The sequence below is a fragment of the Lycorma delicatula genome, chromosome 8 (genome assembly GCF_047948215.1).
Source record: "Lycorma delicatula isolate Av1 chromosome 8, ASM4794821v1, whole genome shotgun sequence".
Taxonomy (NCBI): Eukaryota; Metazoa; Arthropoda; class Insecta; order Hemiptera; family Fulgoridae; genus Lycorma; species Lycorma delicatula.
Window position 1 is genome coordinate 27,087,653 of NC_134462.1, and position 16,698 is coordinate 27,104,350.

At 28.5% G+C, this 16,698-nt stretch overlaps 1 protein-coding gene across 5 annotated transcripts in view; it reads left to right on the top strand.

The window, feature by feature from the left end:
* The window catches only part of LOC142328857 (major facilitator superfamily domain-containing protein 6-like), a 92,022-nt gene that overhangs the window by 48,262 nt on the left and 27,062 nt on the right, over positions 1-16,698 (top strand). For all 5 annotated transcript variants that reach the window (XM_075372973.1, XM_075372968.1, XM_075372970.1 and 2 more), the window contains 2 exons: positions 9,788-9,900; positions 13,152-13,513. In XM_075372973.1, coding sequence (XP_075229088.1) covers positions 9,837-9,900; positions 13,152-13,513 — 426 coding nt within the window. In that variant the 5' untranslated portion in view covers positions 9,788-9,836. The remainder of the gene's footprint in view (positions 1-9,787; positions 9,901-13,151; positions 13,514-16,698) is intronic.

Below are 16,698 nucleotides of genomic sequence, written 5' to 3' on the forward strand. Positions count from 1 at the left end.
TCTGCTACCCCAAAAACTCCGCATATCCGTTTTGTAGATTTTTAAATTTTTTATACCCGCATCCTTTATTTACCCACGTATAGGATGATGTTTGAAAAAGTAATGGTGGAATATTGTATTGTCACCCGACCTTAGTATCTGTGCAAAATTTTATCAACCGGCAATGTCAGGAGGTTTGTTAAATTAAGGATGCAAGATTTGAGGACAAACATGAAAAAACACCATTGTGAGTTAAAGAAAAACAAGTAATAAATAAACGAACCCACCGGGTTGGTCTAGTGGTGAACGCGTCTTCCCAAATCAGCTGAAGTCGAGAGTTCCAGCGTTCAAATGTATTTATTTTCAGGCGAAAATTAAAAGGGGAAAAAATTATAGTAAACAATCTTTTTTAAGATGACTGGGATCGACTGCTTTGGTCATTTTTCCCCTACAAGAATGGCTATTTGTATTGTATGAAAAAAGCCATGCCTGACCGGGTTTCGAATCCAGCACCTCCGGATGAGTAAATAATAGATATTTTTGGCATTTTGTAGATATTTTTGGCAATTCAGAGTCTTATCTTAAATATTACGTTATTATCATTGTGTCAATACTGTCCATGCTTTCTATTATTTTTATCGGAAGGCAGATTTCTCGCATTTCCGTTATTTAACTTTTTAACCACTATAAATTTTTTTATTCTTACGGGCAACTGTTTTTTAGGCCTAAATCCATACGTTAAATAAAAATAAACTTAAACGATGAAATAAAATTAATTTTTACAAAACTTTTAAAAAATTAAACTTTAATAAGTTGTTGTTTGTTAGTCGCTTATTTTTAATTTTGCGTCGATTTCCAAAAAATGATACATAAAGAAAAAATAATTTTTTACTTTAAAATTTAAAAAAAAATTAAATTAAAATGTTTTATTTTTAAATTAAGTGCAGTTTTTTTTAAGTGGATTTAATTTTTTTATTTAATTTTATAATACCTTTAAAGTTTTTTTGCCTTTTTTAAAGAAGTCCAAAAAAACCATTACACTTCACCTAAGTACGATGGAATATTAAATCTTTAATAACATTTTTTTTTTTTTCAATTTTTATGTGTTGTTTTTTATCAGATAAATTATTTACGGTGGTGTTTCTTTGAATTTAAGAGCAGATCAAATGCTTCTATTATGAGACTTTTTTTTTTAAATTAAAAAAAAACTTTTGGGATGAATGTAATCTTTATAAATATTAGAAAAAGAAGTCTATAATTCAACATTTATATATAGCACTTCTCTTTTATTCTAAATAAGAATGCGAGATTATATTAGATATAATGCTGTTTTATACGCTTTTATCTTCTAAGCATAGTATTTCTTTGTTAATTTCCAAATAATTGGAAAAAATCGTTACTTTTCCTTCCAGCAGAAACGTAATTCTTTTCTTAAAGCTCTATTTAAATCGTATATTACCGTCTCATCTACCTGTATTATTATGAATGCAAAAAGACGCAGAATTCATTTATTGATCCCAAGTTCTTTTCAAAATTACTGAACGATTTCAAAGTGTATCTATTTTTAAAATTTTACTTCTTACGAGTAATCGAATTAATCTTGTCGATTAATGTCGTCGACTTAATGGATATTAACAAATATTAAAATATGATATGAAAATCCTTTTTATCACAATCTACCAAACTCTAAAAGCTGATTCTTTGGATTTTACAAAGGATCCCTCAACAAGAAAGTTTAAAATATGTAAAATCAAAGTATTGCTATTGAACCGTTCTTTATAATGAACGAACGGTTCGTTATTGAAGTCAATATGTATGTGTGTGAACACTTTTTATCTCTAATTTTTATTTTTATTTCGGATTCGGTTTAAGCATCGTTAGAAGATTAAAAAAATACATGAATTGCGCCAATTCTTCGGGTTTACCTCAAAATGGCCGCCAAAATTAACATTTTGTAATAACCATTACGCAATAAGAGTGTAAGTTTGAACCAAGTTGGTTCAAACATACTAATGTAAGGGTTACTAAAATAAATAAATATACATCAAGTGTAAATCAAGTGTAACATCCCCAAAATAACCGAAAAACTAACTTTTTAATGACTGGGGGAAAAAATTCCATAAAACCGCCAAAACACGATAAAATAAATTACATCAACTTAGCGTTTGCAGCGTAAGTAGAAGTTAATCACTTTGATAGAAACGAATTAATAATTAAGAGAACAGTAATCATAATAAGAACATTCGTTCAGAAAGTCTTACTAGACTTTTCATTGATAGCTGATTCATTATGTATTTACTAACATAATCGCTTACATTTATAAGTGGAGAATCAATACTTGGAGACATCCAAAGTATTTACATGAAAATTCAAGGAAATGGGATGTAAAATATGCTATTGGTTCAGAGAACTTTAACTTACATCGTTTCTTAAAATTTTTTTGCTTTTCTTATTTTTATCGAATTTGAGAGTTTTACCCTCGTTTCTCTTACAAAGATTACTTAATCGTACTTTTATCCTGAAACGTTTCTTATAGGACTATTGATATTTAAATAAAAATAAAACTGAAAAGAAAAGATAAAACCAATTTTATAATAATCTACAAAGTAATAAAACAATTATTAAAACACAAAAAACCCAACCACTAATTGTACACATTTATCTAGCATAATTATGCGAAACGAACAAAAAATATTTAAACAAGTTTTTCTTTCTTTTCTTACAAGTATTTTTTAGGGTAAAGTAAGTTAGCAGCCATTAATGTAACTATCTCATGTATGCGAGTGATAGCGTTTCGGTCTTTCATCCGGAGGTCTTGGGTTCGTATCCCGGTCAGGTCCACGCCTGACCGGGATTCGACCAGGATTTGGTTATTGAAACCCAATAACCAAAGAACACCAGTATCTAGAGTCTAACATTCAAATCCATATAAAAGCAACTTGAACCTTAAAACAATAGACTTCGAAAATCAGCTGATTTTGGGATGACAAGTTTAACCACTAGACTAACTCGGCGGGTTGTTCATTTTTTTAATTAGTATTTTTTTTTTAATTCATCGATGGAGTAATATTGTTTCTGTAAAAGGAAAATCTTTCAATTGTATTTAAAAGTAAAGCCCATTCTTGTAAGCTGAAATAACGTGTTCAGTTGCACAAAAAAATTCTGTTGTCTGTTTTAATAATAATAATTTTCATAATAACTTATTATTATTTTTCAGCAAAGTTTACATATTCATAAATATAAACACATGGCGTATAAAAAACTGTTACTTTTTACTTCCTTGTATGAAGTAAAGGAAGTATTGTGATCACAAAAAATTTCGGTTTTCAGATTTCAAAGGAAATATTCTTTTTTTAATCCCTGAATCCAACTTGACTAGTTTCGGCATGACATCTGTATGTACATATATATCTCGCAAAACTCAAAAACAATTAACCATAGGATGTTGAAATTTTGGATTTAGGATTGTCGTAACATCTAGCTATTTATTGAGAGCTTAACAACGATATATCATAATGGTACTTATTTTCATTAGTTCCAGAGTTAGAGCCAAATAAAATTTTAATTAAAGAAATATTTGGATCTTACAAGGGGAAGGAAGGTCGGTTCAAATCCCACTTCATCTCCTTTTTTTGTTTTAAAGTTATTTTTTTTTAAATTTAAATATACTGATTTATTAATAACTATTAACCTCTGATTGTAAAAAAAACTTTTACAATAAATAATAATGAAAAAATAATAACAATAAAAAAATGAAAAAATATCAGAAGTTATTAATGACATAACATTTTATGTACTTTTAAAAATATGTATATGTAATTTAGGGTGTACAAGGAAGTCATGTGGTGTCCGCATCACATATTTTAAGAATAAGTTATTATTGTTATTTAGCAAAGTTTCCAAGTTCATAAATATAAACACACAGAGCATAAAAAAATTTCATTAAAATCAATAAAATGTTAACTTATTGATTATTATTATTAATATAATAATCAACATATTATATTATATATTAATATAATGTTATTATTCAAGTTTTAACATTTTTTTATTTTTATTTCTTGAAAAACAATTGATTTATTATCGACCTTCATGACTGAATAGGTAGTGGCATCTCAGCATTTCATGCAAAGGTCCTGGATTGCATCCTAGTCAGGTGTATCATCTTTTCATACACTACCAATCTCCATCAGACTAATGACCATAGCTGTTGATGCCCACTCTTTCATAACGAAAAAAAAAGAAATTGAATCATTCAAACGATTGATTTTCAAACATAATGCAATAGTAGAAAAATTATAATTCCTCTACTCTTCAAGGATCATAGTTTATGAATCTGACCTTACCTGATTTTCTAGTTTTCAAACGTAATAACTAATATATGACTTATTAAAAATATATTGAACTTTAAAAAAAATATAGTGATATTTTATAATCGATAGATTCAATAGGATATTTTATTGATACCTGTAATATATAAATTATGTAATTATTTGATACTAAGAACTCTAATCATATTGAAATTATATTTCTATCTAACCTTGAAAGGTTATTTATTAAAAATACTTTTGATTATTATTATTGTCATTATTATTTCTTATTATTATTATCACTCAACAGAAGTATAACACTTTCACAAATAAAATAGATCACAATAAAAATAAAGATGGAATTTTAATATTACAATGCATAATATTATAGATTATAAGAATAAGCCTTTTTGTCTTTCCATTGCCATTTCAATAAATTACTGAACAAACTGAAAGATTTTTCAACAGATTTGTATAATTTTCAATTAAAAGGTATCCTACTACAAAAGCAATACTACCCCTTTTGATACATTTTTAAATAATACTGATTAAAGAAACCTCAATTCTCTGTTTCCATGTTTAACACATACTTAAATATGTAATCAAATACTATTTAAATTAATGTTTACACACACATATTAATGTCTTCCTTAATCTTTTAGAGTAACGCTGGTGTAGTTAATTTTGTTAATGATGGATTACCACCCCTACCTGTTCCTGATGTTAGAAATATAATTCATAATCCTACCCTACTAAACACCAATTGTATATGTGTCTGTGTGTGCGTCCCCGTTAGCTTAGCACCGGTACCGATCACTAGTGAAAAATCCCGATTCGTTAGTGCATATCTCATGGTGGTCAGGTGTATACTTGTTATATTATTATATATCGATATATATGCGAAATACATATATCGATATATATATCGAAATTTTGGGAAAATTTAGTACTTTTTAACCATATCCGAATTTTCAGACGAAAATCGCAAATATCTCGAAAACGGTCGGTCCTAACGCTCTGAAAATTTTTTTCGACCCCGCGACGTTAATCCTATCCGCTCCCAATGATACTCGTTAGATGATAATATTTTTAAGTGCCCCGGGGCGCCATTCGGAAATTGGTGAGCTGGCTGCCGTCGTAATATCTTGGCAACCGCTTGTCCGATTTTCACGATTCAAACGGCGTATAAATCAGCAGGTTGAGCGCTAACTGTTTAACGCATCGGGTACACTCTTAATCGACCGGATCTTGGTTATCCGGAAATTAAATCGTTCAGCCATATGTTTTGATTGCACTTACCCACCGTAAAACTTACCGATCCGATCTTTCGTTAAATACGCTCAAACTTGTGCCCTAGCGAAGTCGTAAAGTATAAACATATGTAGACTAAAAAATATAAAATAAAAAATATATAAAAGAAACTTTTTAAAAAACACTCTTACATTAAATGCACTAAAAAGTAGAAAATATAAAATATGTAAACAAAAAATTGTAAAACCACTCTTAAATTAAATGCACTAGAACTTAAAAAATAATTTTAAGACGATATCTCAGAATGGATTTGATCCATCAAGCTATGACTTTCACATAATTTTACATATCACCATCAGAGCTTGTTGTCAAATCCATTCTGAGTTACCGTCCTAAAATTATTTTTTTACGTTTTAGTGCGTTTCATTTAAGAGTGGTGTTTTAAACATTTTTTTTACTTATTTTTATTTATTTATGTGATTGTTTTTCTTCATAAAATAATGAACTATAACCAAAAAGTAGGTACCGAAATATATCGATCACTAGCGGAATATCCCGATTCGTTACTATCAATTTCTAGAGTTAAATTTCTAATTTAACTTTCGTTTATCAGTTTTAAAAAAAAATGTATTTTTATACAAGAGACAATCAATTTTGGACACATAATAATCCTATTCCGTCACGCCGCCCGCCAGGGCAACCCGCCTGGAGGTTCTAGCTGTGGAGGCGTGCCGTAGCACGCCCTGCAGATAGTTATGTGCTAATCTAAATAAAGAATTAGTTTATTTATTATATATTGATTGTTTATCTTAATGATGTAGTGTTTGTCAGGAAAATATCATTGAGGTGCTACAGCACTGAGATAGAATTCAACAATGTAATTCGGTTTAATCAATTATGGGTTTACTCAGGGATGATGTCCTTTGTATAGCAGTGCTATGTATTAGAGGCAATCTACTGATATACAATATACCATTCTTAACAAGAAACTTTTTTCAAAACTTTAGAGCTGGTCTTGATGTAGCTGAAACAGCTGGGAAGTTTCTGACAGTTATAATAGATGGACTGAATTAGGTTTCCAGGCTACAGTCTTTAAGGTTTAAGTGCCCTGAGAAAGGGCACTTCAAGCTTAAAAAGCATTGACAGACAAAAATATTAGTATTTTCATTCTTTAAATTTTTTTTTCTTAATCAGACTCAAATTAAAAGCAAAAAATTACCAACAAATTACTGTTGCGCCAACCTCAAAAGTAAAAAATTTAAATGAGAACTGAAGTATTATTTCTCTAAAATCTATTACAGTAAAGTCATTTCTTTAAAGTTATTTCATTTTAAATTCTTTAGTTTTATTTTTGTTTAAAATAGGCTAAGCTTAAAAAACAATAGCTATATGAAAAAAGTCATCTACAAAAAATACAAAAGATAAGAGACTTGTATCTTGATTAAAAATATATAAATTTCTATTTATAGAAATTTCTATTTATAGAAATTTATATTTTTACTGTAAGTAAAGAAAGTAGTTTCTCTCTATTCTTAGAGAGAAACTACTTTAAGAAAACACTACAGAGTTTAAATTAATACTTTCAGTAGTGTAGAAATATGAAATATAAGTGATTTTGTTGAATTTTAGCATGAAAATTTATTTTCAGTATCAGAATGATGACATCAGGCTACATATTATGTTGTAACAATGCATGATGGTGATAACAAAGTAATGAATTATGTATCTTCAAAATATTTATGCAGTTTTTGTTAAAAGATGTACCTCTTCAGTTACATGGAAGAATATTAATCAGAACCACAAGAGTTACTTTCTCTACAAAACGAAATATAAACATTAAAATTGTTGCATTTGGTGAAAATTCAGGCATGAACACGCATGTGCGTATACACATACGGACATGCGCATGCACACACACACATATACAAATGACTTTTTGTCATTTGAAATTGAGAAACCTCTTTCTTTGGAGTCATTTAACAATATAAAATTCCAACTGACAAAAAATACATTTCTATTATGAATAACTGGATAATACATTCGATCAGCATCTTTATATCTAATATAATTTATAAACCTTCAAATTTATCAGAACTTAAGTTTTTCAAAAAAGGTCTATATAGTATTTTAATTATTCCTTCCTTCCAATTAAGTAAATAAAATAAAATATATATGTTACTCTTTAAGTAAATTATTATCATTTATTATTGTTTCATCATCAATAAATTTTATTACCAAAACATCATTAACCATATGGATTTCTTAAGTCTCACTAAAAAAAAAACTAAATAATTTACTCCACCCTAATAAAATTCTACAATTTTTCACTCTCACTTTTATTGACAGTTTCCGACTTAAAACAGGCAGTATGTGGTGTAATAATACACTTATATTTTGCAATTGCTAAATAAAATGCAGTTTGCACTTGTATTCTGTTGTTTATTCAATAAAAAATGGATCACTTTGTAAGTGTTGTATAGTCACACAAGTGCAAAAAATTTAAAGATAAATTGAAGATATATCAACATAATATGACAAAATTTCATTTTATAAGCACTTAAGATTCAGTGAAAATCAAACTAGTAACATATTTAATTTTCAAGTACATAATCACGCTAACTGAATTAAAGAATAAAGAAACTGAAGCACCAATTTAAATAACAGTAATAAATAATTTCAACATTTCATGGTTTTTTTATTTTAGCATTTGCAGTTTAATAATAAAACAGATATAAGAATGTAGTTTAGTATTAAGTTGTTAATAATTTTGATGTAATTAACTACTATTGTTCTAACAAGTAGATTTACATTTTTCTTACTGTACTAACACATTTACTATATATGAAATTTTTTCTTTTAATTATGAAATAAAATTGAAATTATGAAATGGTTTATGGTTACATTACAAGATAAATATTAAAGAGATTCCCAACCTAATACATTTATTTTCTCCTGAGTTAATAATATTGTCGTATGAAATCTGACATAGTTGTGAGTAATACCATTTTTATACAGTAAGCCTAAATAAATTCTTTAAATTTCAAAGAAATTCAAAAATACCAAAGACCCAAACATCAACAGAACTTCACGGTATGATACAGGCCACATTATTACTTTGCTTTCTAAAACAGGCTTGTAATTTTCCTTGAAAATACTAAAATTCTACTACCGTAACTTTGAATTTCTTTCAAAAAGGTGAAGAAGAATGATTACATTGCACTGAATCATGCTTTGATTTGGGTTAATAAAGATGCACCTGCAGTTCATTTACAGTAAAAATCCTTCTAAATATGTCTTCTTCATCAGGATAGCAGGTTTGTTCGATTTGTTCGACAGGAATCGATGTCTATTCGATTCCTTTCATGTTCCCCAGTTGGTTGTTTGGGTAGCCACCCAGATGAACACAATTTTTTGAAATATAAGTGATCTTGCATTATGGTGCAGGCTTGACCATAAACACCCGATTGAAATATCTACACTGTGTGTTGTTAATATCTGTCAGCTTGAATCATCTCCCCACCTGCTGCACTGTCAGTTTTGTTGCAGTTAGAATTAGACAATTAAGTTAGTCTCTGTTAACAACTTTTGAGCACTCTTAAGAGAATTTATTTATCTTAAGCGATTGAGCAGCAGTAAACGACAAATAACATCTTACCATCAACAGCAAAATGTTTCTTAATCTTTTACTTTTTACTTTTTTCTTTATATAAAAAGTTTTTATGTCATTAGCTGTATAAATCAAAATCAATTTTTATACAGTAAAATTTTATAATCTTTATAGAAAGCTCTTTATTCCACAATAAGTGCACACAACAGCCTTCTGCTCTTCTACCACACATTTCTTGAGCTTATTCACCACTTATAAACTAAACTGAACTGTACCAGTGACTATTAACCGAACATCATAATTTAGTTATATTGTGTTGCCATATTATGAATGACTTATTTAGAAATTATTCATTAATACTTTCTCAACTGTCTTGTGTCAATTCATCCCCCATCTGTCGTGTGACTTCCTTTGAATTCTGTGATATTGTTCTCTCATTATTTTAATAAACACTTTTTCGAAACACATAACCTATCACAACTGTTCTTTATGACTCTACCTCTGCCTATCATTGTTTAATAAAACATTAGAGTAATGCTGAAAATTTTCATACTAATACGTAAATAAATTCTGTATAAACAAACTTGTACATTCTTCTTTAAGTACTAAATTTTATAAACTGCCTTTTTATTTTTTCCAGTTTATGAAAAAGACTGAATTAGCATAAAGGTAATTAAAAATTAAAGAAAATGCCATGCAAAATCAACACGGACCTTCTGCCGATAAAGGCACACTACCTCTCCTTTTTTGCAGGTACATTATTTTTTATCTTTTTCTTTAATTTTACTTTTTATTTATTTTTTTTTTATAATTATATTATCTAAATTAAACACAATGCAAATTGTTAGTGACAGATGAAAAAAATATAAATATCTATAATCTGGTACAAAAATATATAACTTTAGTTATATAATAATACTGTAACTTAAGTAATATAATATTAACAATCTCATATTAAAATATTATACCACTTACTGAGTGTTATTTTCACATTTAATAGAACTTATAAGCTCATTACTTTAACTTCATTTATTAATATAAACTCCTCATTTACCTTCTACAACTCTTAATATATCTACCAATTCTTATCTACCCTCTACAGTTTATTAATTTTCCAATTAAAAACCTTTTTACTGAAAATAATACTTACAGGGCATTTCTTAAAGGGTAATTGCAATTCTTTTTCTATATGTAAAAATAAGAGTATAATAAAAAAAGTAAGTTGTATATATCACAACATTTTATCAATCCAACAACTTTAAAATTATCTATTCTCATTCTACAACTATAGTACTCAGAAAGGTAATATTCTGTGTACTTTTTTAAAATGGCATACAGGAGTGTTGAATAAAATTAAATTAAAAAAAATAATTTTTTGCTTCACTGGTTCTTTAGTATTAGGCAATTTTTAGAAACATTGTAACAATTGCAACGCAACACATCTTTAGACGAAATTTGTACACAAATTAAAACATATGTGATAATTTTACCTAGGTAATTAACAAACCATTAACTGAATGATAAGTAAGTTAGCAAGCATCAAAAACTGGTCATTATATATGACCACATTAAAAATTATAAGTAATGATGATGAATAGTAAGTAAGTTAGCAAGCATGAAAAACTGATCATTATATATGATCACTGAAACATGCAGAAAAAATATTAATCTTTTTAGATTAATTAAAGAAAATAGTGATTAGGTTATTTAACTCATCAAAAGTTAGAAAGCTTAATTAATGCAGTGGGTAGAAATGGATCAGTGACTAGCTTTTTGCAACCTAAAATGTCTCACAGTATACTCTTTCCTATGCTTTATTAATAGTAGTGTCAACACTACTTCAGACAATCAAGGTTTATACATCTATGACGCTTTCTGAACTTTGATAATTAATACACATGCGTGTCTGTTTTATTTTGATTGCTGACAAACTAATGCTTTATGTTTATTGTTATTTATTTTTGCATACTTGTTGATCATGTATTCATGTATGTTTCAATACAAATTTTGAGTCTGTTCATTGTAAGTAGAACATAAGCAAAATTTTGTGACTAAAAATAAAACAATTTTGTTAAACTTGAATAAAATGGGTTTTAACATGTTGGCTATGGTATTTTTTTAATGCATGTAAATTTTGTTAAAAGTACCCATTGTCTGATATTCATATTTCCACTGGTTTCAGAACACCCATACCTTGTATACATACATGCATGCATATATATAAAAATAAATCTAACTTTGGAAAAACCTGTCATCAATGAAGACAGCAATGAATCTTCTCTGGGTCTTACCCTAGCTAGCATCAAAATACGAAAGCAGTTAGCTGTTAGTTAATAGTTCAACTGTTAATAGTTTCATTTACATTGAATAGGTTTGGTAAATAAATACATTAAGAAAAATAAGATGTTTGAAAGCATAACAAAATAAATCAGGGAAAAATCATGCTCGTATCCTTATTTCTTATAATTATATTTTTTTTAAATATAAAAAAAAAAAAATAAACAATGCAAAATTAAAGCTTTTATATTACCACCTACTTCAAATCTAGCACTTATTTTTTTATAAAAGTACCTTATATTTAAATATTAACTTTTTATTATCAGATTTTTTTAAATTGTGACACCTGTATGCAAGCTGTTATCAGAAGCAGTCTTAATGAAGGAACAGTGTGGTTTTTCCAAAGTTCATTCTTGTATTGATAATGTCTTTACTTTGCGATAGATTACTGAAAAGAAAAGTGAATTTGGATTTAAAACTCATATTACTTTTTCTCATATAAAGAAGCATTTGATAGGGTTATTAGGAATTTGTTGTGGAGAATTTTACAAAACAACGACTAAAGTTATCTGTAATGATAATTCAGGAGTTCAACAAGGCTATCCATTGTTCACTTTTTTTTAACCTATACATTAATAAGTTAATTCATCTCTAGAAAGGACAAGAACCATGTTATGTGCTTATAAGAAATTAATTACATTAATCTATAAGGTTTCTATAATTTAACAAAATGGGTTGAGGCATTTTATTGTGAGTTACCAGTAACTAACAATAAAATAAGCTATTATATTTAAGGTAAGATCAGGAAGTAACTTAATCAGTAATTAGGTTATAATAGTAACTAAGGGAAAGGTGATGAAAAACAAAGCATTTTAAAAACAAGAAGCTGTATGGTTGAAAATAGTTATAAACAATGAAATACCCTAAGAAGTGAGCTCTTTTGAGTTTTTGAGCTGCTCTTTTCATATAGCACAGATAGGTAATAAAAGTAACAGATACAGAGCACTTCTGCAGAACTATTAGAAAGAACCTAAGGAATAAAGTAAAGTTAGACATCTGATTGGTGTCATACAAAGTGTAGTTGTTTATATATGTTTGTGAATACTGGGTTTTAAGAGCTAAAGTTCTGAGCTTGTTGCAAGTGTGAGAGGTAATAATGCTTTACATGGAATGAAGGATTTTACTCCAACTGATTGTTAAGTTTTACCCCAACTGATAGTCAGTAATTTTTTATTGGCCTCAGCGTGACTGCACAAGTCTCCTAAACCCAACTGTTTTTTGTGAATAATCTTCTGTGTTATATTTCATAAATATATTTGCTTGCCACCAGATTCTATAAACATTTTATTGACAGAAACTACGCCTCATTTTATTTGATAGAAGTCAATAATAGTCTTTGTCACTAACCTTATCATTAGAGTCCCCTTACATATATTCTTTCTAAATATCCACGACCTACATAATTAATTAGTTAACAATTGTGGCATTTTCTTTTAGTTTCATCTACAAGTGCAAGTTGCACAGGTAGTGTTTAATTAATTTATAGAATGACTGAAGAAAATCTAGATAATTGAGGTAAGGCTAATCAGTGCATAACACCTTACCACAAATATATTCTTTAACTTACACCATATAATTCTGAATATTACTCTATGAAGTAATATGTAAATTGATATAACACAAATAGCATCTTTAAAATGGTTAAATTAATACTTTTTTATTAACAGGTGTGGGACCAATAGTTTTATTTATGCCGACTTATGCAAAACAACTCGGCTTTTCTTCAGTATTAGTAGGAACAATTTACACGGTTTTACCAATGGTTGGAATGTTATCAAAACCATTAATGGGTGCATTAGCAGACAGATTTCACTGTCATAAATGTTTAGTAATTACCTTACTTGCTGTTGCTGCTAGCAGTTGGTTTTGCTTACAATTTATTCCTGAAGCTGAAGGTGAAATAATTGGAGATTTTGATTGTCATTCTGAGTCTACAATGTCAATATGTTCACCGGAAGAAAAGCCAGACAAATGTGCCATTTATAAACTACAACATGAACATATAAAAAAAAAAATTGTAACATGCACGGTAAGTTATTTAGATTATAAAAAATTTATTACATTTCTACATCTAAAAATAAACTCCAATAGAGAAACTCACATTTTACATTCAATAAACATTAGAGTTAAAACTACTTCCTCAAAGTAAATCATAAATTCACCAGCATTAACAACAACCATATATTCTACAGTCACACAGAAAAGGTATATTTGAACATTATGAAATATGAAAATACACAAAACCGGTACGCTAAATTAAATTTCGAGTCACAAACCTACTGTAACTACTTTTCAATCATATCCTATGTCTAGAATGATTCTAGATAATTATCCTAGAGATAAACAACCTAAATTGAGATAATGGTCTTATGTGCTACAGTTTTGTATGAAAAGCAAAGCTATATTAAAAAATATGTATTCTAACCTTTGCTGTGAAATGTCTACATATATCTAACTTGTAAACCACTGATTCTAACCTCAATTTCTTCATTCAGTACTCCCTGGCTCCACTACATCTAAAGGGAAATGCAGAAAGACCCATGTATACACATTTACATGATATAACAGGGACTGATCTTGTCCATTGTGTAGACTGCTTTTAATCAAAGGCTACTTTTTTTATACTGATGAGCACCATATATGGCTTGAAGATGTTTTAATATCTGAAAATTATTTTTATCATGCATAATAATGCACTGGTGTATATTAAATTAATGATGCAAGACCTAATCCTCTATTTATACTTTATTTACTTATTTGTCCTTAATTTTATTGCTGTCTTCACCTTTGTCATTCCTGATGTTTATCCTGATACTTAAATTTTGTCTTCTATTACTTTCCTATTAGTCATTATTTGGCATATCAGTTCATAATGTTAATATCCGTCTCAGCAGGTTCAATCTATTCAACAGATCTCTTTACTTCAATGTAAGACTTTATTTTCTCATACAAGAAATAATTTTTCATGAAGAAGCTAGAGAGATGTCTAATTTACTAGTGGTAGATCTGAAAATGTTATAAATAAAAGTAATGAAACTCAGTTCATAACCTTCATTCTGTAAATTTGTATCTTACCTATCACCACTGAAGATTTATAAAAAATAAATACAGGAAATCCCTTTCTAGTACATATAAACTATTATATTACATTAAAATCAATGGAATTAAGACAAAAAATAAATACTGTTCTTTTTAAAAAAATAATTGATTAGAAATTTAAAAGTGAATGCATAGGTATACTACTTGGAAGTAAATCTCTAAATCTTTAAATCTATGTGCTTTTTTTAAAGGTCATAGATTAAAAATCAGCTGATCTTATTTTCAAATTGATTGTTTTTAAATAAAGTTCCTATGAAACAGATAAAGAAATTATGAAGATTTAATTGATTAATTACATTTACGTAATTTAACAAAGTTAAATTACAAAAATGTAATTTAACTTCGCTATTTTTAGATTTTTTATTAGTTCTTTCACTAATAAATTTTAATAGTATCCATAAAATTAAATAACCTTCACCTAAAACATCTATGTAAAGTAGTAACAACTTGTATACAATACACTAAAAACTTTAAAATACATTTTAAGCAGTTTTTTGTTTTCTGTTTTTACAGAATGTCCTGAGAGGTAATAAAAACTTAGTCAGGGCATTAAATTAAAATTAAGGAGAGTCCGGATCCCTATCTTTCTCAGTGCTAACGTTCGCATCTTTTTCTTAGGAACCAATAAAGATAGAAACTTGTGGTTTGCTTTATTTTAAACTTCATACTTTTATACATATTCTGAATTCACGGTTTTAATTTTTTACAGAAAATAAAGTTTTGGAGAACTTTTTAAAAAATACCAAATTTTATGTTGTAAAATTCAAATAAAACTTTTTTTTTCAGCAGCTACTGTATATATCTAAAAACTGTACATTCAGTAGTTACAAAACATTCAGTAGTTAAGTGAAAGGAATAAAACAAAAAGAAAATATAGCTCTTTCTCTGATGGAAGCTGAGAAAAAGGTATATGAAGTTAAAAAAAAATTTTTTTTAGAAAACGCATTTAAAGTTTAGGAACTGATTATAGCAATATGTTATTTACTTTAAATATTGGCCAGCACTACGATGGATTTTCTGGATCTTCTTGTTTTTCATATTGGTCTTCTAATCTTCTTTGACAAATACTCTTCTTCCATTTTATTTTATTTTTTCCAGATTGATAAAAGCTTTCTCACTTTTCTGCACCTGCTATTTGTCAGAACTTCTATCATGTTTTTGCCTGGATATAATTTCATCTCATCAATAATCAAAATTTTTGAGAAATGCCCATCATTAAACCTGCATACTACTTCTAAAACCCCAAAATGAGGAGTAGCTGTGTTAACAAAGGTACAATTGTCCATAGCACAGTGTTCTCTCATTCAGATTTTTAGACCTACCAAATATTTCTCCAATTATGCTGGATCTGAGAAATCCAAAACTGATTAATCTCTCGCATTACAATTTCAAGCAAGTGAAAGTGATCATTGAGATTGTAATCTTTTCCTTCCCTTCTGCATGTATTGTACTTGTACCAGCTATCATCAGAATCTGGACACAATTGGTGCTTAAGTTTTGTGTTACTAGAAGACACATGGAAATACTCAGCCCAAATAGCTCTTTGCATCTCAGAACAATGGTATTGGTGATTTGGAACGACAGGGTAGTTTTATTTGTTCACAAAATTCATGTGATATGGAACTACCATAACATCAGAAGTTTACTGTTAACTCAGAAGCTTTACATATTAAACCAAAATAAATGGTGAAATATTCTCATGGAGTGTGTTGTTCCTCTGCATGATTGTAGATGGATCCGCCTTGCAGTTTTTTACAAAAACTTTTACTTTACTAGAAAAGCTTTATTCAAGCAGTTCATCAAGAGGAAATTTTTTAACCATCCAACCCCTTCTCCCAACTGACTGCTGACTCAGTCCCTGGGCAACTACTATGTTTCTATGAGGTGAAGGTCTGATTGGTTATCCAGCACTTTGAAACTAATAAGAGACTCATGGATAAGGTTAAACTTGCTACTTACCCTGATGATGGAGTTTGTTAACAATAGTTTCCAACAGCCAGTAACATAATATGGTTACTTGAATGCAAGTGGCAGAGAACAATGTTGGAGAAATAGTGCAGTTTTATAGGTGGCATATATATTTATAATAGTATGTTCTTTTTTCTTGAGGGCAAT